This window comes from Natator depressus, chromosome 23, assembly GCF_965152275.1.
Source record: "Natator depressus isolate rNatDep1 chromosome 23, rNatDep2.hap1, whole genome shotgun sequence".
Classification (NCBI taxonomy): domain Eukaryota; kingdom Metazoa; phylum Chordata; order Testudines; family Cheloniidae; genus Natator; species Natator depressus.
Window position 1 is genome coordinate 11,732,162 of NC_134256.1, and position 26,010 is coordinate 11,758,171.

General features: G+C 42.0%; 1 protein-coding gene across 1 annotated transcript in view; it reads right to left on the reverse strand.

Moving 5' to 3' along the window:
* Positions 1-26,010, reverse strand: part of LOC141976721 (uncharacterized) — a 119,884-nt gene that overhangs the window by 20,534 nt on the left and 73,340 nt on the right. Inside the window, exons 10-22 of the mRNA XM_074937849.1 lie at positions 24,729-24,749; positions 22,794-22,814; positions 21,223-21,243; positions 15,273-15,293; positions 13,042-13,062; positions 8,382-8,402; positions 7,941-7,961; positions 6,412-6,432; positions 5,526-5,546; positions 5,085-5,105; positions 3,572-3,592; positions 2,686-2,706; positions 2,245-2,265 (exon numbers count right to left, since the gene is read on the reverse strand). Of these exons, the coding sequence (XP_074793950.1) occupies positions 2,245-2,265; positions 2,686-2,706; positions 3,572-3,592; positions 5,085-5,105; positions 5,526-5,546; positions 6,412-6,432; positions 7,941-7,961; positions 8,382-8,402; positions 13,042-13,062; positions 15,273-15,293; positions 21,223-21,243; positions 22,794-22,814; positions 24,729-24,749 (273 nt within the window). The remainder of the gene's footprint in view (positions 1-2,244; positions 2,266-2,685; positions 2,707-3,571; positions 3,593-5,084; positions 5,106-5,525; positions 5,547-6,411; positions 6,433-7,940; positions 7,962-8,381; positions 8,403-13,041; positions 13,063-15,272; positions 15,294-21,222; positions 21,244-22,793; positions 22,815-24,728; positions 24,750-26,010) is intronic.

The window sequence follows — 26,010 nt, forward strand, 5'->3', positions numbered from 1 at the left end:
ATATAATTTGTACTCAATCTGATTAATGCTGAACTCAAAAATCAAAGTAAACTAGCTGTTGTGTATTTCAAGTTTATCCAAAAAACATAAGAAATAAAATTAATTTCAAAATTATACTCCTAATTCAATACACGCTAACATTCCAGTTTAAAGTAATGGACTGATTCCCTGTCCTGCTCCACTTCCTTTATGCACAATGGCAGAAGACACCACCCACATTTTTCTGGTTTAGAATGTTTCACAAACCCATATACTCACAGATACAAGGACACATGGTGAAAACTTGCAGTCTGAATGCATGGCTCTCTAGCTACCCCTGCTGATAGATAACCCTTGCTTCACTATTGCCAATTGGTATATTTTAAAGCAGCTTCCCCACAACTAATTGTCTTTTTTACATTCCCATCAGCTGTGTTTTTCTTAGTAGATCAAGACTACAGTAGAGAAACTGTCCCTAAAACTCTTCCAATCACATGAAATGACAGATACTAACTCGAATGATACTAACCCGTAAAAGATTCTGGTGCTCTCAAAGCAGCATGTTTTCTCCAAAACCACATCTTAAGACTCATACATCCTGATCCAGCTATCCAGACTCACAGAAGTAACCCCAGTAGGAGTTCCATATGAAAAAGGAGACCTCATGTGTGAGACCTCAAGATTTGACTAGCATTTGTATCATGAGACTTCTAATGAAATCTGCCCTCTTCAGTACCATTTACAGGATGGTAAATACCTTACAGGGTAATCAGATTCAAAACATAGAGAATCCCTCGAGGCAAAACCTTAAGTTACAAAAAGACCCAAAAACAGGAATATACATTCCATTCAGCACAACTATTTTACCAGCCATTAAACAAAAGAAATCTAACGCATTTCTAGCTAGATTACTTACTAACTTCTTACAGGAGTTCTGAGCTGCATTCCTGATCTGTTCCCGGCAAAAGCATCACGCAGACAGACAGACCCTTTGTTCCGCCCCCACCCCTCCAGCGTTGAAAGTGTCATTGGTCATTTGGGTCAGGTGTCAGCCGGGTTATCTGAGCTTCTTAACCCTTTACAGGTGAAAGGGCTTTGCTTCTGGCCAGGAGGGATTTAAAGGTGGTTACCCTTCCCTTTATATTTATGACAGGTTGTTATATGGAGGAGGGAAAAAATTGCTCTCCTGACCCTCTGAAGATAGGGTAAGAAACAATGGGCTTAAGTTGCAGCAAGGATGGTTTAGGTTGGCCACTATGAAAAACTTCCAAACTGTTAGGGTAATTAAGCACTGGGACAAATTGCCTAGGGAGGTTGTGGAATTTCCATCATTGGAGATTTTTAAGAGGAAGTTAGACAAACACCTGCCAGGGATAGTTGAGATAATACTTTGTCCTGCCTTGAGCGCAGAGCACTGACTAGAAGACCACACAAGTTCCTTTCCAGTCCTATGATTCTATGTTACAAAATGCAGATGAAAGTGACTAAAAGCATTTTTCTGTCGAGTTACTAAGCAGTTAAAAATGAGGAATTAGGATATCAAAGCCCAAATTTAACTTGAGTTAACTTGCCTGCAGCACTATGAAATCCAATATAAAGGCAAACAGTTGAGGCATAAGACACTAATGTCCTGCCATGGTACGGGGGTGCAAGATACTTGGCTAGACAGATAGATATTTTCATAATGAAAATAATATAATACAAGTCTTTCAATATGTAATACGCATTGTAGCATCCCAATTTAAACTAATGGGCAAACTACCTGCATTGATAAACTTTCTTTGTGACACCCAGGGCATGTCTACACAGCAGCTGGGAGAAGTGATTCCCAGAGTCGGTGTATGTATACACAACAGCACTCCTTTTCTTTAAGCTAATTAAGTAACTTCCTGTGAGAGAAAGTCCTCAACAGTTCTGTTATGAGGCTGAAAAGCAATCTGACGGGTAATGACGTCTCCTTGGATTGAGGAAAGACAATAAAATGAAGCAAAAAGAAAAGGAGTACTTGTGGCACCTTAGAGACTAACCAATTTATTTGAGCATGAGCTTTCGTGAGCTACAGCTCACTTCATCGGATGCTGTAGCTCACGAAAGCTCATGCTCAAATAAATTGGTTAGTCTCTAAGGTGCCACAAGTACTCCTTTTCTTTTTGCGAATACAGACTAACATGGCTGTTACTCTGAAATAAAATGAAGAAATATCTGTTTTAATTTAAGTACGTTCTTCAGAAGGAAAATCCAGTTGAGAAATCAAAGAGAACTAACCCTTTTCACTCTTGAGTTGGCCTGCAAAAGAACATTGCGATTTCAATTACCATTCGGTGAACACATATTACCTCACCTCCCTCAAGGAGCTGTCCTTACAGACCTCCCCAATAATCAGCTGCCAGTTTTCTCATCCATCCCCTTTCCTACAGGGCACACCTAATACGTCAGCAAAATCTAGTGTTAGTTCAGAATCCTGTGTTCAGAACTAAATAAAGGAAAGGCCCTCTGCTCGCACAAAACTGGAGACCCAGACAACACTCGACCGACTCCTTTTATAAATGCCCACGTCCCAGTCACCCGGTACCGCAGGCACCATATCGACAAGGGCTTGAACACAGAGTCTCTCGAAGGAACTAACTATGGTGATGCCAACAAAATACAAGCAACTAGCGTTCAGTCTGATTAACACTAAACTACAAAAAATCAAAGGAAACCTACCATTCTCGTCCTGTAGCTTCTCTGAAAAATGAACAAACAAATTCAAAACACAAGTTTTGCAGTATGTAATATGCACTGTAGCATCCTAATTTACACCAATGGACAGAGTCTTTGCAGTGCTAAACTTTCTTTGTGACATCAAGGGCATGTCTACACGTCAGCTGGGAGATGTGATTCTCAGCTTGGGTGTACGTATACACAACAGCGCTTCTCGAGCTTCTGCTTAAAAATAGCAGTATGGTGGCAGCAGTTATTGGCAGAGGATTGGGCTATTTGACCAAGTAGGTACCCAGGTGTTTGGAAAGTGTTGGAGTTGAGTGAGCAGCCCAAGCCTCTGACTCTGCCACTGGGTCAACACTGCTATTCTTAGTGCACTACTTCGAGCAAGAAAAATAACTAGATATGTATATCCCATTGCTGGATTTGATGGCCATCTGAATAAAGGCTGATTTTTTGAAGGACAGTTAGATGAACAAAGCGATGGCTCTTTGTTACACACAGACCGTGTATTGTTCACAAATCAACCTAGCATTCACATTTTCTCTTGGAGATGACAAATTTAGGATCAAATTCGTCCTGTTACAAAATTCATCTGAAAGTGACAAAGGACAACAACACTGAAAATCAGGCCCAGGCTCTCCGAAGGCGAAGATGCCAAATCAATGGCAAATATAACAAAAAATGTGATCTCTAGGCAGAAAAAGATATTTCTGAGCGCAGAGAAGAGAGATGGAGAAGACAAAATGTAAGAGAGGAATAATATTTTTCTTCATTTATAAAGGGTTTTTTTTCTAATTTTTTTCTTCTTATTTATTTTTACAGTGATTTATTTCATTCTACTTTGGAGGGTAGGGTGAAGTCACCAAAGAATCTCATCAATACTTACGAATACTTCCCTGCAGTTTTCCTGAAAAAGAAAATCAATATTTAAAAACTCACAAAAAGGCTCCATCCTGCCCTGGATAAGTACAAATAGTTCATATGAAAATCCATCCAAATGAACACAAGGCAGCTTGCAAACAGATTTGCTCTTTTCTTGAAAAAAGGACAAAGGATGTAACTGCCATTCCCAGTTCAAGATCCTCCTACCTACACATGCAAGCCATCTCTATCACCCGCCCATCCCTCACTTGAATACCCTAATCACTGGGCTGACGGCTATTAGAGAGGCCCCCAGTCGTGGCTTAAAACACTCAAGGACACACAGGGTAGGGGTGTGGAGGAGGAGTGAGGAAAGGTCCTGCTTCCTTTGTTCCCTCCAATTTTGAGCTGGCTCTTCATTGAGATGCTCCCACCTTGCAGGATACAGCAGCTTGAAGGATGCGCTAAACAGTTCTCGTTATCACCTTATAGGTATTGCAGAAGGCAGGCAGTATGAATGCTGAGCCATGCCCCCCTTATTTTTTTGGCCACACCAATTACACAGGACCAGAAGGAGCGGGAAATGTATGCATGTATACTGGCTGTACACCACAGAAAGGTGTCCCAGTGCAAGGGCTCTTCTTTCTTTCTTTCTTTCTTTCTTTCTTTCTTTCTTTCTTTCTTTCTTTCTTTCTTTCTTTCTTTCTTTCTTTCTTTCTTTCTTTCTTGTTGGTGGGAATTTGTGTAGAGAGGGCAGCATGAAGAAGCTGCAGCATGGCCAAGAATAGGAAACAAAGCATTTAGATCAATTCATAGAGTTACAATTACACAGCTCTGTGCAACATGTAAAATAGATAAAATTATCTCTCCTCAAAACATTCTCCCGACCTACTAAAACACACCATAACGTGAAAAAAACAGTACATCCTGAAAAAAAAAATTAAAAAATCACTATCTTATGCTAGCTTCCTGCACATACTCATACGGAAATGCATGGAAGAGCAGGCATGATATTACCACATTTCTATGCTGTAAAGTGATATTTAAATTCAGACCTTCAATTTTAGACCAGAGAGAAAACAAGTACAAATATTCTAAGCTAGTTGGTTAGTCGCTAAGGTGCCACAAGTACTCCTTTTCTTTAAGCTAATTAAGTAACTTCCTGTGAGAGAAAGTCCTCAACAGTTCTGTTATGAGGCTGAAAAGCAATCTGACGGGTAATGACGTCTCCTTGGATTGAGGAAAGACAATAAAATGAAGCAAAAAGAAAAGGAGTACTTGTGGCACCTTAGAGACTAACCAATTTATTTGAGCATGAGCTTTCGTGAGCTACAGCTCACTTCATCGGATGCTGTAGCTCACGAAAGCTCATGCTCAAATAAATTGGTTAGTCTCTAAGGTGCCACAAGTACTCCTTTTCTTTTTGCGAATACAGACTAACATGGCTGTTACTCTGAAATAAAATGAAGAAATATCTGTTTTAATTTAAGTACGTTCTTCAGAAGGAAAATCCAGTTGAGAAATCAAAGAGAACTAACCCTTTTCACTCTTGAGTTGGCCTGCAAAAGAACATTGCGATTTCAATTACCATTCGGTGAACACATATTACCTCACCTCCCTCAAGGAGCTGTCCTTACAGACCTCCCCAATAATCAGCTGCCAGTTTTCTCATCCATCCCCTTTCCTACAGGGCACACCTAATACGTCAGCAAAATCTAGTGTTAGTTCAGAATCCTGTGTTCAGAACTAAATAAAGGAAAGGCCCTCTGCTCGCACAAAACTGGAGACCCAGACAACACTCGACCGACTCCTTTTATAAATGCCCACGTCCCAGTCACCCGGTACCGCAGGCACCATATCGACAAGGGCTTGAACACAGAGTCTCTCGAAGGAACTAACTATGGTGATGCCAACAAAATACAAGCAACTAGCGTTCAGTCTGATTAACACTAAACTACAAAAAATCAAAGGAAACCTACCATTCTCGTCCTGTAGCTTCTCTGAAAAATGAACAAACAAATTCAAAACACAAGTTTTGCAGTATGTAATATGCACTGTAGCATCCTAATTTACACCAATGGACAGAGTCTTTGCAGTGCTAAACTTTCTTTGTGACATCAAGGGCATGTCTACACGTCAGCTGGGAGATGTGATTCTCAGCTTGGGTGTACGTATACACAACAGCGCTTCTCGAGCTTCTGCTTAAAAATAGCAGTATGGTGGCAGCAGTTATTGGCAGAGGATTGGGCTATTTGACCAAGTAGGTACCCAGGTGTTTGGAAAGTGTTGGAGTTGAGTGAGCAGCCCAAGCCTCTGACTCTGCCACTGGGTCAACACTGCTATTCTTAGTGCACTACTTCGAGCAAGAAAAATAACTAGATATGTATATCCCATTGCTGGATTTGATGGCCATCTGAATAAAGGCTGATTTTTTGAAGGACAGTTAGATGAACAAAGCGATGGCTCTTTGTTACACACAGACCGTGTATTGTTCACAAATCAACCTAGCATTCACATTTTCTCTTGGAGATGACAAATTTAGGATCAAATTCGTCCTGTTACAAAATTCATCTGAAAGTGACAAAGGACAACAACACTGAAAATCAGGCCCAGGCTCTCCGAAGGCGAAGATGCCAAATCAATGGCAAATATAACAAAAAATGTGATCTCTAGGCAGAAAAAGATATTTCTGAGCGCAGAGAAGAGAGATGGAGAAGACAAAATGTAAGAGAGGAATAATATTTTTCTTCATTTATAAAGGGTTTTTTTTCTAATTTTTTTCTTCTTATTTATTTTTACAGTGATTTATTTCATTCTACTTTGGAGGGTAGGGTGAAGTCACCAAAGAATCTCATCAATACTTACGAATACTTCCCTGCAGTTTTCCTGAAAAAGAAAATCAATATTTAAAAACTCACAAAAAGGCTCCATCCTGCCCTGGATAAGTACAAATAGTTCATATGAAAATCCATCCAAATGAACACAAGGCAGCTTGCAAACAGATTTGCTCTTTTCTTGAAAAAAGGACAAAGGATGTAACTGCCATTCCCAGTTCAAGATCCTCCTACCTACACATGCAAGCCATCTCTATCACCCGCCCATCCCTCACTTGAATACCCTAATCACTGGGCTGACGGCTATTAGAGAGGCCCCCAGTCGTGGCTTAAAACACTCAAGGACACACAGGGTAGGGGTGTGGAGGAGGAGTGAGGAAAGGTCCTGCTTCCTTTGTTCCCTCCAATTTTGAGCTGGCTCTTCATTGAGATGCTCCCACCTTGCAGGATACAGCAGCTTGAAGGATGCGCTAAACAGTTCTCGTTATCACCTTATAGGTATTGCAGAAGGCAGGCAGTATGAATGCTGAGCCATGCCCCCCTTATTTTTTTGGCCACACCAATTACACAGGACCAGAAGGAGCGGGAAATGTATGCATGTATACTGGCTGTACACCACAGAAAGGTGTCCCAGTGCAAGGGCTCTTCTTTCTTTCTTTCTTTCTTTCTTTCTTTCTTTCTTTCTTTCTTTCTTTCTTTCTTTCTTTCTTTCTTTCTTTCTTTCTTTCTTTCTTTCTTTCTTTCTTTCTTGTTGGTGGGAATTTGTGTAGAGAGGGCAGCATGAAGAAGCTGCAGCATGGCCAAGAATAGGAAACAAAGCATTTAGATCAATTCATAGAGTTACAATTACACAGCTCTGTGCAACATGTAAAATAGATAAAATTATCTCTCCTCAAAACATTCTCCCGACCTACTAAAACACACCATAACGTGAAAAAAACAGTACATCCTGAAAAAAAAAATTAAAAAATCACTATCTTATGCTAGCTTCCTGCACATACTCATACGGAAATGCATGGAAGAGCAGGCATGATATTACCACATTTCTATGCTGTAAAGTGATATTTAAATTCAGACCTTCAATTTTAGACCAGAGAGAAAACAAGTACAAATATTCTAAGCTAGTTGGTTAGTCGCTAAGGTGCCACAAGTACTCCTTTTCTTTAAGCTAATTAAGTAACTTCCTGTGAGAGAAAGTCCTCAACAGTTCTGTTATGAGGCTGAAAAGCAATCTGACGGGTAATGACGTCTCCTTGGATTGAGGAAAGACAATAAAATGAAGCAAAAAGAAAAGGAGTACTTGTGGCACCTTAGAGACTAACCAATTTATTTGAGCATGAGCTTTCGTGAGCTACAGCTCACTTCATCGGATGCTGTAGCTCACGAAAGCTCATGCTCAAATAAATTGGTTAGTCTCTAAGGTGCCACAAGTACTCCTTTTCTTTTTGCGAATACAGACTAACATGGCTGTTACTCTGAAATAAAATGAAGAAATATCTGTTTTAATTTAAGTACGTTCTTCAGAAGGAAAATCCAGTTGAGAAATCAAAGAGAACTAACCCTTTTCACTCTTGAGTTGGCCTGCAAAAGAACATTGCGATTTCAATTACCATTCGGTGAACACATATTACCTCACCTCCCTCAAGGAGCTGTCCTTACAGACCTCCCCAATAATCAGCTGCCAGTTTTCTCATCCATCCCCTTTCCTACAGGGCACACCTAATACGTCAGCAAAATCTAGTGTTAGTTCAGAATCCTGTGTTCAGAACTAAATAAAGGAAAGGCCCTCTGCTCGCACAAAACTGGAGACCCAGACAACACTCGACCGACTCCTTTTATAAATGCCCACGTCCCAGTCACCCGGTACCGCAGGCACCATATCGACAAGGGCTTGAACACAGAGTCTCTCGAAGGAACTAACTATGGTGATGCCAACAAAATACAAGCAACTAGCGTTCAGTCTGATTAACACTAAACTACAAAAAATCAAAGGAAACCTACCATTCTCGTCCTGTAGCTTCTCTGAAAAATGAACAAACAAATTCAAAACACAAGTTTTGCAGTATGTAATATGCACTGTAGCATCCTAATTTACACCAATGGACAGAGTCTTTGCAGTGCTAAACTTTCTTTGTGACATCAAGGGCATGTCTACACGTCAGCTGGGAGATGTGATTCTCAGCTTGGGTGTACGTATACACAACAGCGCTTCTCGAGCTTCTGCTTAAAAATAGCAGTATGGTGGCAGCAGTTATTGACAGAGGATTGGGCTATTTGACCAAGTAGGTACCCAGGTGTTTGGAAAGTGTTGGAGTTGAGTGAGCAGCCCAAGCCTCTGACTCTGCCACTGGGTCAACACTCCAATTCCTAGTGCACTATTTTGAGCAAGAAAAACAACAACTATATACGTGAACCCCCTTGCTGGGTATGTTGACCATTTGCATAAAAACTGATTTTTTTGAAGGACAGTGAGATGAACACAGTGATGGCTCTTCGTTTCAAACAGAGCTTGCTTCTGTGTCAATGGCACTGTTCACAAGCCTATCCCAGCATTCTCATATTCTCCTGGAGATCACAAACATTACAGTTAAATTAGTCATGTTACAAAATTTAGCTGAAAGTGAATAAGGACACTTTTTTGTGGAGAATAAATGTGGTCACTGAGCAGTTAAAAGTGAGGTGTCAGAAGATCAAAACCCAAATGTAACTTGATGTAAATCGTCCTTCAGCACTATGAAAGCCAACATTAAGACAAGTTTTTGAGGTATGAGACAGGACAAAGTGTACTAATATTCTGAAATTGTATGTGAGGGTGAGAAAGATAGAGAGATAGAATCTTCATAATGAAAAAAAGCCTTAAACGTGATTGTATCTCGATTGTTACACTGCATTCTTTATATTATCTCATAAGATGAGAGGTCTAAAACAGAGACAGGGAGATAGATGGCAAGATTAAAGGGAAAAGATGCTGATAACATTACAATGTGAGATAAAGTGTTGAAATGTTTTGTGGCTAAAGAACATTCAAGGATGCTCATGGAAGGGTGTGAAGGCGGAGGGAGGAAAAATTGTGCTTTCATCTTTCCCTCCTATTTTGAGCCAGCTCTTTATTGAGATGTTTCCACCTTACAGGAAACAGCAGCTTGAATGATGCTTAACTGTTCTCATTGCCAACAGATCCCATGGGTACTTCAGATGGCAGGTAGCAGGAATTGTGCCCTGCCCCCTTTTACCTGGCCACACCCGTACTTAGGGCCAGAAGGAGGAGGAAATATAGGCATTTATACTGGCTGTACATCGCAGATAGGCATCCTCGTGCAAGGTATTTAAAATCAGTTTTTAAAGTTTAGACCAGAGAAAAAAATTCCAGGCTAATTAAGTACTCTTCTATGAAAGGAAGTCCTCAACAGTTCTGTTACGGGGTTTAAAAAAACCTGATAGTTAAAGAACTCTCCCAGGATAGACAATGAAATGGAGAATATCTTTTCTTATTTAAGAACATTCTGCTGAAGGAAAATCCAGTTGCGAAATCAAGGAGAACTTACTCTTTCCATTCTTTAGTTGGCTGGGGAAAGGACATTGTGATTTCAGTTACCAACTGGGTGAACACACATTACGGTACATCAGCTTACTCAAGGAGCTGCCCTTGCAGACCTTAACAATTATCGGCTGCAGTTTTCTCATTCATCCACTTTCCTACACAGCACACCTGATCCATCAGCCAGATCTAGTAACAGCTCAGCATCTTATATTCCAGAACTAAACAAAGGAGAGGCCCTGGGCTCACATAAAACTGAAGAACCACCCCACATCCCACTGACTCCTGTTTATAAATACCCACCTCCCAGCCACCCAGTATCACAGGCACTTTATTGACAATGACTTGAACTTGCAGTCTGGTAGTGTAGACATTGCCTTATTTTCAGGGGTGACAGAGGGAGTGGGTGGGGAGCCTGGGGAGGCAGTTGGGGGCCAGGGCTGCTGGGGTGATGGGTGGGGGCTGTGGGATAGATTGTGTGCCAGCGGGGAAGGGGGATGGCTAGGGGAGGCAGTGGGGGGCAGGAGCAATGGGGGGACCAGGAGAGGCAGCAGCGGCCAGAGCACCAAAATACAATTTGCCCAGGTTGCCGTTTTCCCTATGTCTGACCCTGGCAGGGCCAGCCTTAAGGGTGGGCAACATGGGTGAAGAGGGTGTTGCTGGAGGTGCCTTGGCAGTCACCGGGAAGTTTACAGTGGCCGTGGTGGCGAGGAAGGGAGTTACCATTGTTCTCCCCTCTCCCTGCACTATCAGCAGTTACCAGGCGCCTATGCAGTGAACCTGTGTCTCCTGTTGACTTAATTGGGAGCTGGGTGTGCTCAACAACTCTGAAAATCAGGCCCACGTTCTTCGAAGGTCGAGGTGCAAAATCAATGGGAAGTATAACAAAAAGTGGGATCCCCAGGCAATAAGAGACATTTGTCAGCTGAGAGAGGAGGGAGGGAGAACACGAAGGTCAAAAATAGTATGTTTTCCATTATAGAAGTTTTATCTAATATTTTTTTCATTTTATTTATGTTTAACTTTATTTATTTCATTTTAATTTGTTTGTGTGAAACCACGAGACAATCCCATTTTTTCTGCAATTTTTCTGAAAAAGAAAAGCAATATCTAAGCATTCACCACAGGGGCGAAACTCTCCATTATATAAGCAAAAATGTCTCCTATGGAAATCAGTGGAGAGGGGTACAGAGTCAGTTGGAACAGAATTGTCAGAAAAGGGTGCTGGGGGCTGCTTTTTAGAGAAGAATGAGTCAGTTAAATGGAGGGTTGGGGAGGGGAGGGAGGAGGAGGCCGGTGAGCTGTAGAACAGCTTCTGATTGGTCCCACAGGGTTTGCTCCTGAGGCTCGCAGCCCCCAGTAGAGTTATCATTTCCCTAGGGACAGCCACTGGGTAAGCTTGCTGCTTGGCTCTTGTTGCTGCTTTCTATACTTTAATCTTTCTCACTAGCCATGTGTTCTGTCCACTAAAAGAAAAGGATCTTTCTCTCTCTTGCTGCTCCTTTCTGTACCTCACCTCTCTCACTAACAAAAAAGGATCTTTCTCTATCGATGCTGTTTTCTATGCTTTACCTCCTTCACACAGCCATGTGTCACTGAACACTGATTCTCTAGCTAATTTTTAAAATCTCCTTTCTTCTGCCATGTGCATTCTCTTAACCTAACATTCCTTTTTTACCTTTATATTTTTTTCTTTTATTTCAAAATAACTCTTTTAAATGCTCCTCTTTTATTTAATAACCCTTTTTACTCTTGTAAACTTTTTCTCTAAAATCCTCTCTCCTTACTAAACCTAACCAAAAATCTTTCCTTTTTTAAAACTCCTTTTCTTTAAGTTCTGTCACAAAACCCAGACAAATGTGTCAAAACTCAAGCACACAACATTCCCCCATCCAAAAATTTAAATTTTTTTTTCCAGAATGCCCAATGGTGCCAAACCTGTATATGACCGAAAATGGAAATGGAGGGCAGGACATAAACCCTAAATGAGGCATGGAAACCTGTCAAAGAACACGTGGTGATGAGTTCTTTAGAGGGGTAAAATCTAGTGTGCCCTGAGGGGGGAGACACTGCACTGGAGTCTTGACTGACTTCATTCAGAGCAGTTTCATAGCACTGATTGTGACTTTGACAGCTGGTGTTAGCATTGGGATGAGCACCCGGTGGACGGTTAGCTGCTGAGGGCACCAAAGCATCCTGCAGTAAATGACTGGGAGCAGTAAGGCATAGAGGAATTAGAGAGAACAGTGGAAAAATGGTGTATAACTGTCTCCTTAAGAAGGACATTGTAGACTGGAGCAGAGGGAGAGGGTTATACATTGGAAAGTTCACCAAAGTGCAGCTGACTGCACAGCTGGAGGATGATGATCACTCTGAGGAGCAGGTTCCTGACTGAAATGGGGCTGCAAGATGGTCTGGGAGCAGTCAGAGAGACAGCTGGGTGTCACTAAGACCCACATCCCCAGCCATCAGGGGATCTTCATGGGGTTCCCCGTTGGTGGATTTGAGACAGATGGAATTGGAGCTGAGACTGAAAGAGCTGGAGGACCATGAGAAGGAACAAGAGGACTGGGAGAAACAGCGAAAGCACGAGGAAGAGCAGCAGCAGCATGAACGGGAGATGACCAAGAGGAGAGGCAGAGGGACTTTCCCAGTGCTGAGAAGACATTTTTTTCATTCAAAGAGCTAATGTTCCACAGCAGTGTGCACATTTAAAATAGGAATAATTTTATCTACTCAAAATGATTTTCCCAATTACTAACACACTATACCATGAAAAAATTAACACAATAGAAATTTTATGCTAGACTTCTACATACACTCAAAGGTAAAATGAACTGAACAGGAGGCATGGAAGTATTGAATGTGCATTCTATATAGTGATTCTGAAAATCACACCTTCAATTTTAGACTAGAGAGAAAATAAATACAAATATTCTAGGATGATGAATCAACTTGGTGGGAGAGAAAGTTATCACAGTTCTGTTAGGGGGATAAAAAGAAATCTGCAGAGTAATTTGCTCTCCTTGGTTTGAGCAAAGTTAATGAAATGAAGAAATATCTGTTTTCATTTAAAAACATTCTTCTGAAGGATAGTAGCAGTTGAGAAATCAAAGAACTTACCAAGTTCATTCTGGAGTTGGTCTGAAAAAGAACAGTGTGATTTCAATTAGAAATTGGATGTACTGGTATTACCTTACCTCACTGAAGGAGCTGTCTTCTACAGTCATCAGCTGCCACTTTTGTCATTCATCCCCCCCCCCCCTTTTTTTTTTTTACACACCACTCCTGACACATCACTCAAACTCAGTAACAGCTCAGAATCTTGCATTCCATGACTAAACAAAGGCACTGTTTACTCATAAAATTGGAGACCCAGCCCACAACCTATTGATTCTTGTTTACAAATGCCCTCCTCCCAGCCACCCATTATCACAGACACCTTATTGACAATGGCTTGAACCCTCAGTCTGTCAAAGGATCTATTGTAACATCAGTAGTCAGTAGGTAATTTGTACTCACGATGGTTAAAACTAAACTAAAAATTCAAAGTAAACCTAATGTCCTGTTTTTCAAGCTTGCCTAAAAACATAACAATAAAATTTGGTTTAAAAGAATACAAAGTCTTTCAATATATGCTATAACATCCTAATTTAAAGAAAAGGAGTACTTGTGGCACCTTAGAGACTAACCAATTTATTAAGCTTTCGTGAGCTACAGCTCACTTCATCGGATGCATTTAGTGGAAAACACAGTGAGGACATATATATACACACAGAACATGAGAAAAAAACAAAACCAAAAAACCAAACTTGTAAGGAGAGTGATCAATTAAGATGAGCTATTACCAGCAGGAGAGAGGGATGGGAAACTTTTTGTAGTGATAATCAAGGTGAGCCATTTCCAGCAGTTAACAAGAACGACTGAGGAACAGTGCTCTATCAAGCATTCTTACAACTACAATACCCACCTGCTGAAGTGAAGAAACAAATTGACAGAGCCAGAAGAGTACCCAGAAGTCACCTACTACAGGACAGGCCCTACAAAGAAAATAACAGAACGCCACTAGCCATCACCTTCAGCCCCCAACTAAAACCTCTCCAACACATCATCAAGGATCTACAACCTATCCTGAAGGATGACCCATCACCCTCACAGATCTTGGGAGACAGGCCAGTCCTTGCCTACAGACAGCCCCGCAACCTGAGGCAAATACTCACCAACAGCCACACACCACACAACAGAACCACTAACCCAGGAACTTAACCTTGCAACAAAGCCCGTTGCCAACTATGTCCACATATCTATTCAGGGGATACCATCATAGGGCCTAATCACATCAGCCACACTATCAGAGGCTCGTTCACCTGCACATCTACCAATGTGATATATGCCATCATGTGCCAGCAATGCCCCTCTGCCATGTACATTGGTCAAACTGGACAGTCTCTATGTAAAAGAATAAATGGACACAAATCAGATGTCAAGAATTATAACATTCATAAACCAGTCGGAGAACACTTCAATCTCTCTGGTCACGTGATTACAGACATGAAAGTTGCGATATTACAACAGAAAAGCTTCAAAAACAGACGCCAACGAGAAACTGCTGAATTGGAATTAATTTCCAAACTGGATACAATTAACTTAGGCTTGAATAGAGACTTGGAATGGATGGGTCATTACACAAAGTAAACTATTTTTCCATGTTTATTTCCCCCCCGTTCCTCAGTCGTTCTTGTTAACTGCTGGAAATGGCTCACCTTGATTATCACTACAAAAAGTTCCCACCCCCACCCCCACCCCGCTCTCCTGCTGGTAATAGCTCATCTTAATTGATCACTCTCCTTACAGGTTTGGTTTTTTGGTTTTGTTTTTTTCTCACGTTCTGTGTGTATATATATGTCCTCACTGTGTTTTCCACTAAATGCATCCGATGAAGTGAGCTGTAGCTCACGAAAGTTTAATAAATTGGTTAGTCTCTAAGGTGCCACAAGTACTCCTTTTCTTTTTGCAAATACAGACTAACACGGCGGCTACTCTGAAACCTAATTTAAAGCTATCTCTTCATGGGAGTCAGGCGGCATTGTGCTTAGATGGCTAGCCCAACCTGCTGCTTCTGTCACTCTGTCCACACTGCTATTTTTAGCACACTAACTTGTGACGAAATATTAATTAGATGCATAAATCCCCTGCATTAAATTTGTGAGAGAAAAACTCACAACCAAAGAAAGAGTGAGCCATCCAAATAAAGGTCAACTTTTTTAAGGACAGTGAGATGAATACAGCAATGGTTTCAGCACAAAACTTGCATCTGTGTGAGTGAAATTGTTCACAAAGTAAGTCCAACTTACTCAGTTTCTCCTGAAGATCACCTAGGGGACAAGAAAAAAAATGTCAGCATCAAAGCAATCATTGTTCAAAATTCAACTGAAAGTGACTAACACAACTTTTCTGTGGAGCATGAATATGGTTACTGAGAAGCTAAAAATGAAGTTTGAGAAGCTCAAAGCCCAAATTTATCATGATGTAACTTACTCTGTAGCAGTGAAATCTCACATTAAGGCCTGGTATAGACTAGAAAATTAGTTCTGCATAACTACTTCACTTAGAGGTGTGAAAAATTCACACCCCCTAAGTGAAGCCATTATACCAACCTAACCCCTGGTGTAGTCAGTTCTATGTCGATGGGAGGGCTTCTGCCATTGACATAGCTACTGCCTCTTGTGGGCATGGAGAACCTACACTGAAGGAAGAGGCTCTCCTGTTGGCATAGTAGTGTCTTCACTAAGTGCTGCACTGTAAGTGTAGACAAGCCCTCAACAAGTGCCTCTTAGAGAGATGGATGACCTATGCCAATGGAAGAATCCCTGCCATTGGCATAGGTGGTGTACACACTGATGGGGTACAATGCGGCCTCTGCAGTGGCACAGCTGTGCCAGTGTAGCCTTTTAAGTGTAGACATACCCTAAGTTAAGTGTTTGAAGCATGACACCGAACAAAGTGCATCAAGGATTCTACCTGGGATGGCAGGGAGATATAGATACATATAATATCTTAATAATGAAAAGTATACACTGAAAACCGATTCTATTGCACTGCATTCATCATTATATGCTCTCATTTGATGAGTAATGAAAGGACTAGAAAAGAGACAGGGAGAGAGAGAACTTGGTATATAGAGGGAAGATAGAAAGATGACAAAAACATTCGAATGTGAGAAAAGAGAAATAATGGTTTTGTTTAGGAAAAAAATGACAGAATTATAAAAACTAAGTAAAATGGAAAGATCTATTCAAAGTTTAAGCTGAGCTCCCTTTTCCTGTTGCACAACTGGGACTTAAATTTTCAATAGAGGCCACCGATTTTCACTGTGTACATAGAGGCCTATTGTCTCCATAGAACCTGAGTCTCCTGTCGACTCTATTTGGAGTTGTGGGTGCTCAGCAGCTTTGAAAATCAGGCCCATGGTCTCTGAAGTTGGAGATGCAAAATATAACAAAGAATGTGATCCCTGGGCAGTACGAGACATTTCTGAGCTGAGAGGAGGGGGAGGCAGGGAGAAGACAAAGTTCAAGAAATAATATTTTTCCATTATAGAGGTATTTTTTTATTTATTTGTTTATATTTTTTATTTATTTTATTTTATTTCTTTGAAACTCCTAGACAATCTCATAAATACTTAGAAAATTCTTGCAGTTTTTCTGAAAAAAAAACAAAAACAAAAAAAAACAACCCCCAATATTTCAGCATTCACAAAACAGGCTCAACTCTCCCTTGGAGAAGCACAAATGGCTCCTATGAAAATCAGTGAAGATGCATGCAGGGTCAGTCAGAACAGAATTGTTCCTTACTTCAAAAATGGACAAAGTATGCAACTGCTGTTCTCAGCCAAAGATCCTGCTTCATATACACAGAAGCCATCTCTAAGCAAGGTCAGTGGTTATGGCACTCACCAGAATGTGGGAGACCCAGTTCTCACTCTCTGCCTAAAGTTGAACATGGATTTGAACTTGGTTTTCCCACCTCAGTGCCCTAACCACTGGGCTGAAGGTTATAAGGCAGGTCCAGAGCTGTGGCTAAAGAACACTCAACGAAGCTAGGGGTCGGGATAGGGAGGTGGAGTAGTATAAGATTCTGTTTCCATCATACGCTACAATTCCAAGCTGGCTCACCAGTGGGATATTCCCACTCTGTAGAATGCAGCAGTCTGAAGGATGCTCTAAACTGTTCTGGGTTAACAACAGATCCCATGGATACTGCAGACGGCAGGTAGTATGGATGCCAAGGCATGCTTCCTTACTGCCACTCCCTTGCACTGGACCAGAAGGAGGGCCATATAGGAGCATGTATAGCGGCTGTGCACCATACAGATTCCACCGTAAAAGGGCAATCCCCTAGTGCTCAGATTCATATTCTGAGGGGCGGGGGAGTAATTTGTGTAGTGAGAGCAGCATGAAAAAGCTGCAGTGTGGCTGAGAATATGAAATAAAACATTTGTTGCAATTCATAGAGAAATTCAGAGTAGTGCACAACATTTAAAATAGATTGATTTTTTATCTTTTCAAAACGATTTCCAAATTAATAACCCACACCATCTCATGAAAAGAAATTTTATCATGAAAAAATAAACACCATAAATATCTTATGCTAGCCTCCTGCATACACTCAAAGAGAAAATTAATGGAAGAGAAGGCATGGCATTATTGAATGTCTATACTGTAAGCTGATATTTAAAATCAGTTCTTCAATTTTAGACCAGAGAATAATTAAATACAAATCTTCTAAGATAGCAAACCAACTTGCTGTGAAAGAGAGTCATCAACAGTTCTGTTATAGGGTTTAAAAGAAATGTGTGCTCAATCTGATTAACATTAAACCCCCAAATTTAAGTAAATCTACAGTTCTGTATCTCAAGCTCCTCTGTAAAATTTAAAAATAAAAATTATTTCAAAATCATAGAAGATTAGGGTTGGAAGAGACCTCAGGTGGTCATCTAGTCCAACCCCCTGCTCAAAGCAGGACTAACACCAACTAAATCATCCCAGCCAGGGCTTTGTCAAGCCGGACCTTAAAAACCTCTAAGCATGGAGATTCCACCACCTACCTAGGCAACCCATTCCAGTGCTTCACACCCTCCCAGTGAAATAGTGTTTCCTAATATCCAACCCAGACCTCCCTCACTGCAACTTGAGACCATTGGTCCTTGTTCTGTCATCTGCCACCACTGAAAACAGCTGAGCTCCATACTCGTTGGAACCCCCCTTCAGGTAGCTGAAGGCTGCCATCAAATCCCCCTCACTCTTCTCTTCTGCAGACTAAACAAGCCTAGTTCCCTCAGCCTCTCCTCGTAAGTCATGTGCCCCAGTCACCTGATCATTTTTGTTGCCCTCTGCTGGACTCTTTCCAATTTGTCCACATCCTTTCTGTAGTGGGGGGCCCAAAACTGGACACAGTACTCCAGATGTGGCCTCACCAGTGCCGAATACAGGGGAATAATCACGTCCCTCGATCTGCTGGCAATGCTCCTACTAATGCAGCCCAATATGCATTTACCCTTCTTGGCAACAAGGGCACATTGTTTACTCATGTCCAGCTTCTCGTCCACTGTAATCCTTTTCTGCAGAACTGCTGCTTAGCCAGTCGGTCCCCAGCCTGTAGAGGTGCATGTGATTCTTCCATCCTAAGTGCAGGACTCTGCACTTGTCCTTGTTGACCTCATCAGATTTCTTTTGGCCCAGTCCTCCAATTTGTCTAGGTTACTCTGGACCCTATCCCTACCTTCCAGTGTATCTACCTCTCCCCCCAGGTTAGTGTCATCTGCGAACTTGCTGAGGGTGCGATTAATCCCATCATCCAGATCATTGATAAAGATTTTGAATAAAACTGGCCCCAGGACCAACCCCTGGGGCACTCCACTTGATACCGGCTGCCAACTAGAAGTCAAGCAGTTGATCACTACCCATTGAGCCTGACAATCTAGCCAGCTTTCTATCCACCTTATAGTCTATTCATCCAATCCCTACTTTTTTGCCTTGCTGGCAAGAATACTGTGGGAGACCGTATAATAATACAAGTCTTTCAATATGCAATCCAGTATCCAAACATAATGTAATGGAGCGATTCCCTGCCCAGCTCCACTACCTTTGTGACACTGCGGGTACGTCTACACAGCAGCTGGGAAGTGTGAATCCCAGTTTGGGTGGATTTACACACAACAGCACTCCTCGAAAATGTGGTACAAAACAGCAGTGTGGTGGCACTGGTCAGTGGCAGGGGCTTGGGCTATCTGCCCAGGTACCTACTGTCATAAACATACAGCTAAGTGTATCATAAAATCCCTCCTGAGCAGCTGTACTGAATCCTTATCTGTAAGGGGTTAAGAAGCTCAAATAACCTGGTTGGCACCTGACCAAAAGGACCAATAAGGAAAGAAGATACTTTCAAATCTGGGGGGTGCGGGCAGGTTTTGTTTGTGCTCTTTGTTGTTCCCTCTCTGGACGGAGAGAGAGACCATGCAGGAAAAACATCTCCTGAAAACATACCTGAAATGAGCATCTAAGATTCCAAAAATTGTAAGTACGGGCAAGGAAATGCGTTGGATTATCTTTTGTTTTAGCTTGTGAATTTTCCCTATGCTAAGAGGGAGTTTTATTCCTGTTTTTTGTAACTTTGAAGTTGAGCCTAGAGGGGAATCCTCTGTGTTTTAAATCTTTTTATTACCCTGTAAAGTTACCTTCCATCCTGATTTTTGCGGGTGTGATTCTTTTACTTTTTCTTTAAATAAAGTTCTTCCTCTAAGAACCTGATTGATTTTTCAGTGTCCTAGAGACAAAGGGTCTGGTCAGTCCTCACATTATTCTCAAGCCTCCCCAGGAAAGGGCGTGAAGGGGTTTGTGGGAATATTTTGGAGAACAAGGGATTCCAAGTGACCCTTTTCCTGAATTTTTGTCTAAATCACTTGGTGGTGGCAGCAATACCATCCAAGGACAAGGAAAGGATTTGTGCCTTGGGGAAGCTTTTAAGCTAAGGTGGTAAAAATAAGCTTAGGGGGTCTTTCATGTTGCGTCCCCACATCTGTTTCCCAGAGTTCAGAGTGGGGAGGGAACCTTGACACCTACCCAGAGGGTTTTATGGCATTGTACTTTGGTGACTAGCCCGAGTCTCCGCCTCTGCCACCTTGTCTACCCTGCTCCTTTTAGTGCATTACCTCGAGCAGGAGAAATAACCTGAACTCCCTTCCTGGCTTTTGTGGGCCATCTGAATAAAGGCTGATTTCTTGAAGGACAGTGAGAGAGTACATCCATGGCTCTTTGTTATACACAGACCCTACTTCTGTGTGAGTGACATTGTTCAGAATTAATCCTAACTTTCCCATTTTTTTTTCCAGGAGATCACAAACGTTGGAATCAGATCAGCCATGATACAAAATTCAGCTAAAACACTTTTTTGTCGAGTGTGAATACTGTTACAGAGAAATTAATAGTGAGGTGTCAGAGGACCAAAGCCCAAATCTAACCTGATGCAACTAGCACTGCAGCACTATGAAATCCAACCTTAAGGCAAGTGTTTGAGCTATGAGACAAAACAGAGGACACAAATGTTTTCACATGGTATGGGAGGGTGATATATACTTTTAAATACAGAAAGTTAATAGTGAAAAGATAGCCTTGATAATAGATTCCATCTGGATTTTTAGATTACATTCATCACTGTATTAACTTGTAGAATGAGAAATGAGAGGACTCAAACAGTGAGAAGGAGAACATGGCACATAGGTAGCAATATTAAAGAGGAAAGAGGCAGAAAACATTGGAATGTGAGACAAAGGTGAAACATGTTTTGTAGAAAAAAATAATAGACATATTAAAGCTAAATGAAAAGGTCTGTTCAGAGTCTTAGCTGAATTCCCTTTTTTCTGTTGCACATCTTGAAGTTAAATATTTAAGAGTGGCCACTGATCTGCAGAGCCTACTTTTGAGACCCCTTGTGTCCAGAGAATCTGTATCTCCTGTTGACTTAATTGGGAGTGCTCAAAACCTCTGAAAATCAGGCCCATGTTCTTTGAAGGTAGAGATGTAAAATCAAGGGCAAGTATAACAAAAACACATGATTCCCTAGGTAGTAATAGCCATTTCTGAGCTAAGAAAATACAGAGTTAGAGAAAGAAATCATAATTTTCTTCCATTATAGAGGTTTTTGCTTAGTTTTTTTCCTTATCTATTTAACCACTGATTTATTTCATTTCATTGGGTGGTTGTGGGGTGGGAGGGGAAGCCACCAGACAATCCAATCAATACTTACGATTATTTTCTTGCAGTTTTCCTGAGAAAGAAAATCAATATTTAAGCATTCACAAACTGACTCCATCCTGCCTTGGACATGTATAAATAGCTCATAGGAAAATCCATGGAAATGCACACAAGGTCAGTTGGAACGTAATTTTTTTTCCTTCAGAAATGGACAGAGGAAGCAGTGACCATTCTCAGCTCAAGATCCTCCTACATACATACATAACCCATCTCTAACCAGTGCCTGTTGTTATGGAACTTACCCAGGATGTAGGAGAACCAGTTTGCACTCCATGCCAGAGGTCGATCAGGGGTTTGAACTTGGATTTCCCACCTCTTATCAGAATGCACTAATCAGTGGGATCAAGATTATTAAAGAGATCTGAACTACTGGCTAAAGAACGCTCAAGGACGCTCGGGATAGGGTTTGGGAGGAGGAGTGATGAAAGGTTCTGCTTTCATCATTCCCTCCAATTTTGAGCTGGCTCTTCAATCAGATATTCCCACCTTACAGGATAGAGCAGCTTGAAGGATTCATTACATTGTTCTCGTTATCAACAGTTCCTGTGGGTGTTTTAGAAGGCAGATAGTATGAATGGCAAGCCGTGCCCCCTTCTTCCTGGCCACATCCCTTACACGGGGCAAGAAGGAGGGGAAAATGGAGGCATATATACTGGCTGTACACCACAGAAACATTTCCCAGTAGAAGAGAAATCCCCTAGTTCTGAGATCTGGCGGGGCGGGGGGGGGGGGGGGATTTGTGTAGTGAGAGCAGCATGAAGTAGCAACAGTGTGGCCGAGAATATGAAACAAAGCATTTTATGTTAGGTTATCTTATGTTAGCCTCCTGCATACACTCAAAGAGAAAATTAATTGAAGATGTGGTACGCCATTATTGACTCTGTATACTGTAAAGTGATGCCTCAAATTGAAGGATTGATTTTTAAAGTAAGAGAAAATAAGTACAAATATTCTATGGTAACAAACCAACTTGGTGGGAGAGAAAGTCCTCAACAGTTCAGTTATGTGATTTAAAAGAAATCTGATGGGTAATGAATCTCCTATGATTGAGGAAAGAAATGAAATGAAGAAATATTTGTTTTTGGTTAAGGACACTCTTCTGAAGGATAGTGGCATGTGAGAAATCAAAGAGAAGTTACTCTTGTTATTTGTGAGTTAGCCTGCAAAGAACAGTGTGATTTCAGTTTGAAATTAGGTAAACAGGTATTACCTTACTGAAGGAGCTGTCCCTGCAGACCTCCCCAGTGATCAGCTGACCGTTTTCATATTCATCAACTTGCCTACACACCACACCAGATCCATCACCCAGATCTAGTAACAGCTCACAATCTATAGCTAGATAAAATCAAGGCCCTGGGCTCACACAAAACTGGAGACCCAGCCCATAAGCCACTGACTCCTGTTTACAAATGCCCTTCCCCCAGCCTCCCATTACTACTGATACCTTATTGACAATGGCTTGAGCGCTCAGTGTGTCCAAGGAACTATAGTGATACCCTCAATCTATAAGTAATTTGTGCTCAGTCCGATTAACAATAAACTCAAATACCAAAGTAAACCTACCGTTGTGTATCTGAAGTTCGACTGAAAAAAAACCACAGAAATAAAATATAATACAAGTCTTGTGATATGCAATACGCACTGTAGCACCTCAATTTAAAGTAATGGACAGATTGTCTATGCTGCTATACTCCCTTTGTGACACTCAGGGTATGTGTACACCGCAGTTGGGAGAGGTATGAATCCCAGACTGTATAGGCATACACATGACATCTCTCTTTGTGCTAATGCCTAAAAACAGCAGTGTGGCCACAGAGGCCCAGGAGGTCTCTTAGGCTATCTGCCTGAGTACATACCCCCAAGGGTACTTTGGTGGCTAGACTGAGCTGCCGCCTTTGCTACTGTGTCCACGCTGTGAATTTTAGCACACAAGCTTGAGAAAGAAAAATAACTAGATACATGAATTCCATTCCTGGTTTGCAGGGGATTATCTTCCATGAAACCAAAGAGTGAGTCATCCAAATAAAGGGTAATTTTTTAAAGGACAATGAGAAGAATACTGTGATGAAGTAGGAATGTTCCTAATGTTTTATCTGAATACTGTGTGTGCCTCAGTTTCCCCTATGTGTTACCAAGTTTCTAGGTGGTGGCATAAGGGTGTGTGATTGTTGCAGACACCCTAGGGGGCAGGAGTGACTGCCGACTGACTGCCTGGGCACAGAGAATGGCCGACACTCTGTAACCTGGCAACTGACGGCCAGGCCACATCCTCTGCAAGGAGCCAGCCAAAGGTGTAGGAGAACAAAGAGACCAGGTGACCTGTTTGCACAGGAAAGAGACAAAGCCCATAGGCAAGGTAGCTGAGTGTGACTGAGGCTGGAATTGTGGAAACTGTTCAGTTTCCTGGTTTTGGGACTTGGGGTGGGGTGGAGTGGAGTGGGGTGAGGGGGTGGAGGGGAAGGAGAGCCAGGGCTCTGGTACTCCCCCCCCACCCCAAGATGGACTTTGCTGTGACTTCCTACTTTCTGTGCTAGTAGGATCTGTTCTACGCTGTGTTCCCATTGACTAATAAACCTGTATTACTTCGCTGGCTGAGAGTTACTTCTGAGTGCGAAGCTGGGATGCATGGCCCTTTGGGAGTCCCATCCAGGGTGGGCTCACTGCGGGAAGCTTACGGTGTGAACAGGGGTGCTGAATGCTCCGAGGTCAGGCCCAGGGAGTGCTGAAGCCAAGGAGGCTTCTTGCCCTCGTGAGAGTGTGCCCTGGAAAGGCGGGAGGGGGGCACGGCCCTAGAGTCCTGACTGACTTCATTCAGAGCGGCTTCAGAGCACCGAGACTGTGGCTCTGTGACAAATACATCCACCGTTCTTAGTTTCAGTACACAGCCTGCTTCTCTGGAAGTCAAATTGTTCACTGTGGTGGGGCAGCTGCCCCACACGGGAAACAGGGGGATTAAAGCAGCCCTCAGAGAGGCTGCACAGAACCCCAACCAATGGGAAGCGGGCTTACTGAGACAGCCAATAAGGAGGAAGCTTGTTGGAGCAGCCAATCTGGGCCAGTGAGGGCCATATAAAAAGGGCTGCTCAGCAGAGCAGAGGGCAGTCTCTCCTTGGAGTGTAAGGGAGAAGGACTGGTGGCTGGGAGGAGCACCTCAGATAGAGCAGTGCTGGGCAGGGAAGCAAGAGGGAGCTCCAGACTGAAGCCCCGATACAGGGGTACATAAGGTGCTTGGGCTACGGGGAAGTGGCCCAGGGAAACGGATGGTGGGGGTAGAAGGGACAAGCAGCATGTGGCTGCTGCCTAGATGTCCCTGGGTCGGTTGGAGGGCTGTGTCCTGAAGAGGATGCCACGATCCTTGAGGCGACATGGGTCTGGAGCAGAATTGACAGCAGCGAGACACCACTGGAGGAGGGCTGAGCTAATTCCCAGAATGACTAGCAGGAAGTGTCGCGGGGGTGAGTCTCACACCGTTACATTCACAAACCAATATTAACTTACTCATTGTCTCCTGGACATTACCTGTGGGAGAAGAACAAATGTTAGACTCAAAGCAGCCATATTTCAAAATTCAACTGAAGGTTACTAACACCACTTTTCTGTGGAGTGTGAATATGGTTACCAAGCAGTTAAAAATGAGCTGTGAGAACTTCAAAGCCTAAACATAACTTGATGTAATTTACCCTGCAGCACTATGGAATCCAACCTTAAGGCAAGTGTTTGAGGCATGACACAGGACAAAGTATACCAATAATCTCACCTAAGTGAGGAGATATTATATCTATCTTAATAATGGAAAGATATAATAGAAAACAGACTCAATCTAGATTTTTATACTTCATTAATTGTTATATTATCTCTTGGATGAGAAAGGAGAGGACTAAAACAGAGATGGGGGAGAGATATCATGGCACATAGGTAGAAAGATTAAAGGAGAAAAGAAGAAAACATTGGAATGTGAGAACAAAGTAAAAAATGTTTTGTAGAAAAAATAGTAAAACCAAGAGCAACGAAAAGGTTAGTTCAGAATTTCAGGTTACCTCCCTTTAGTTGTACATCTAGGTCTTAAAATTTCAATAGTAGCCACTAATTTTCCATGTGTAATGAGACCTCCTATGTCCAGAGATCCTATAATTTGGAGTTGTGGGTTCTCAGCAGCTTTGTAAATCAGGCCCAGGCTCTGTGAAATTGCAGACTCAAAATCAATGGTAAGTATAAAAACAAACATGATCCTTGGTAAGTAAAAAATTTCTGAGCTAAGGGAGGAGGAAAGAAGAAGACAAAGTTCAAGAAATATGTTTCCATTAGAGGTTCTCTTATGTTTTAATTTTAATTATTTCATTTTATTTATTCGTGTGAAACCACCATACAATCCCATCAATACTAGGCATTTTTTCCCCTGACAGTTGTCTGAGAAAGAAGATGAATATTTAAACATCCCCATGGGAGCCAAACTCTCCCTCGGATAAGCACAAATGGCTCCTATGGAAATTAGTGGAGATAAAAGCAGGGGTATTTGAAATAGAATTGTTCTTTTCTTCAAAAATGGACACAGTGTGTAGGTGCTGTTCTCAGCTAAGGATCCTCCTGAAGACACCAAAAATCCATCTATAACCAGGGCCAGACTCTCAATGAGGATTTTAGTCCATGTTCCTGCCTGGTACCCCTTTTCAGAGTAGCAGCCGTGTTAGTCTGTATCCGTAAAAAGAAAAGGAGTACTTGTGGCACCTTAGAGACTAACAAATTTATTAGAGCATAAGCTTTCGTGAGTTACCCTGTGGGT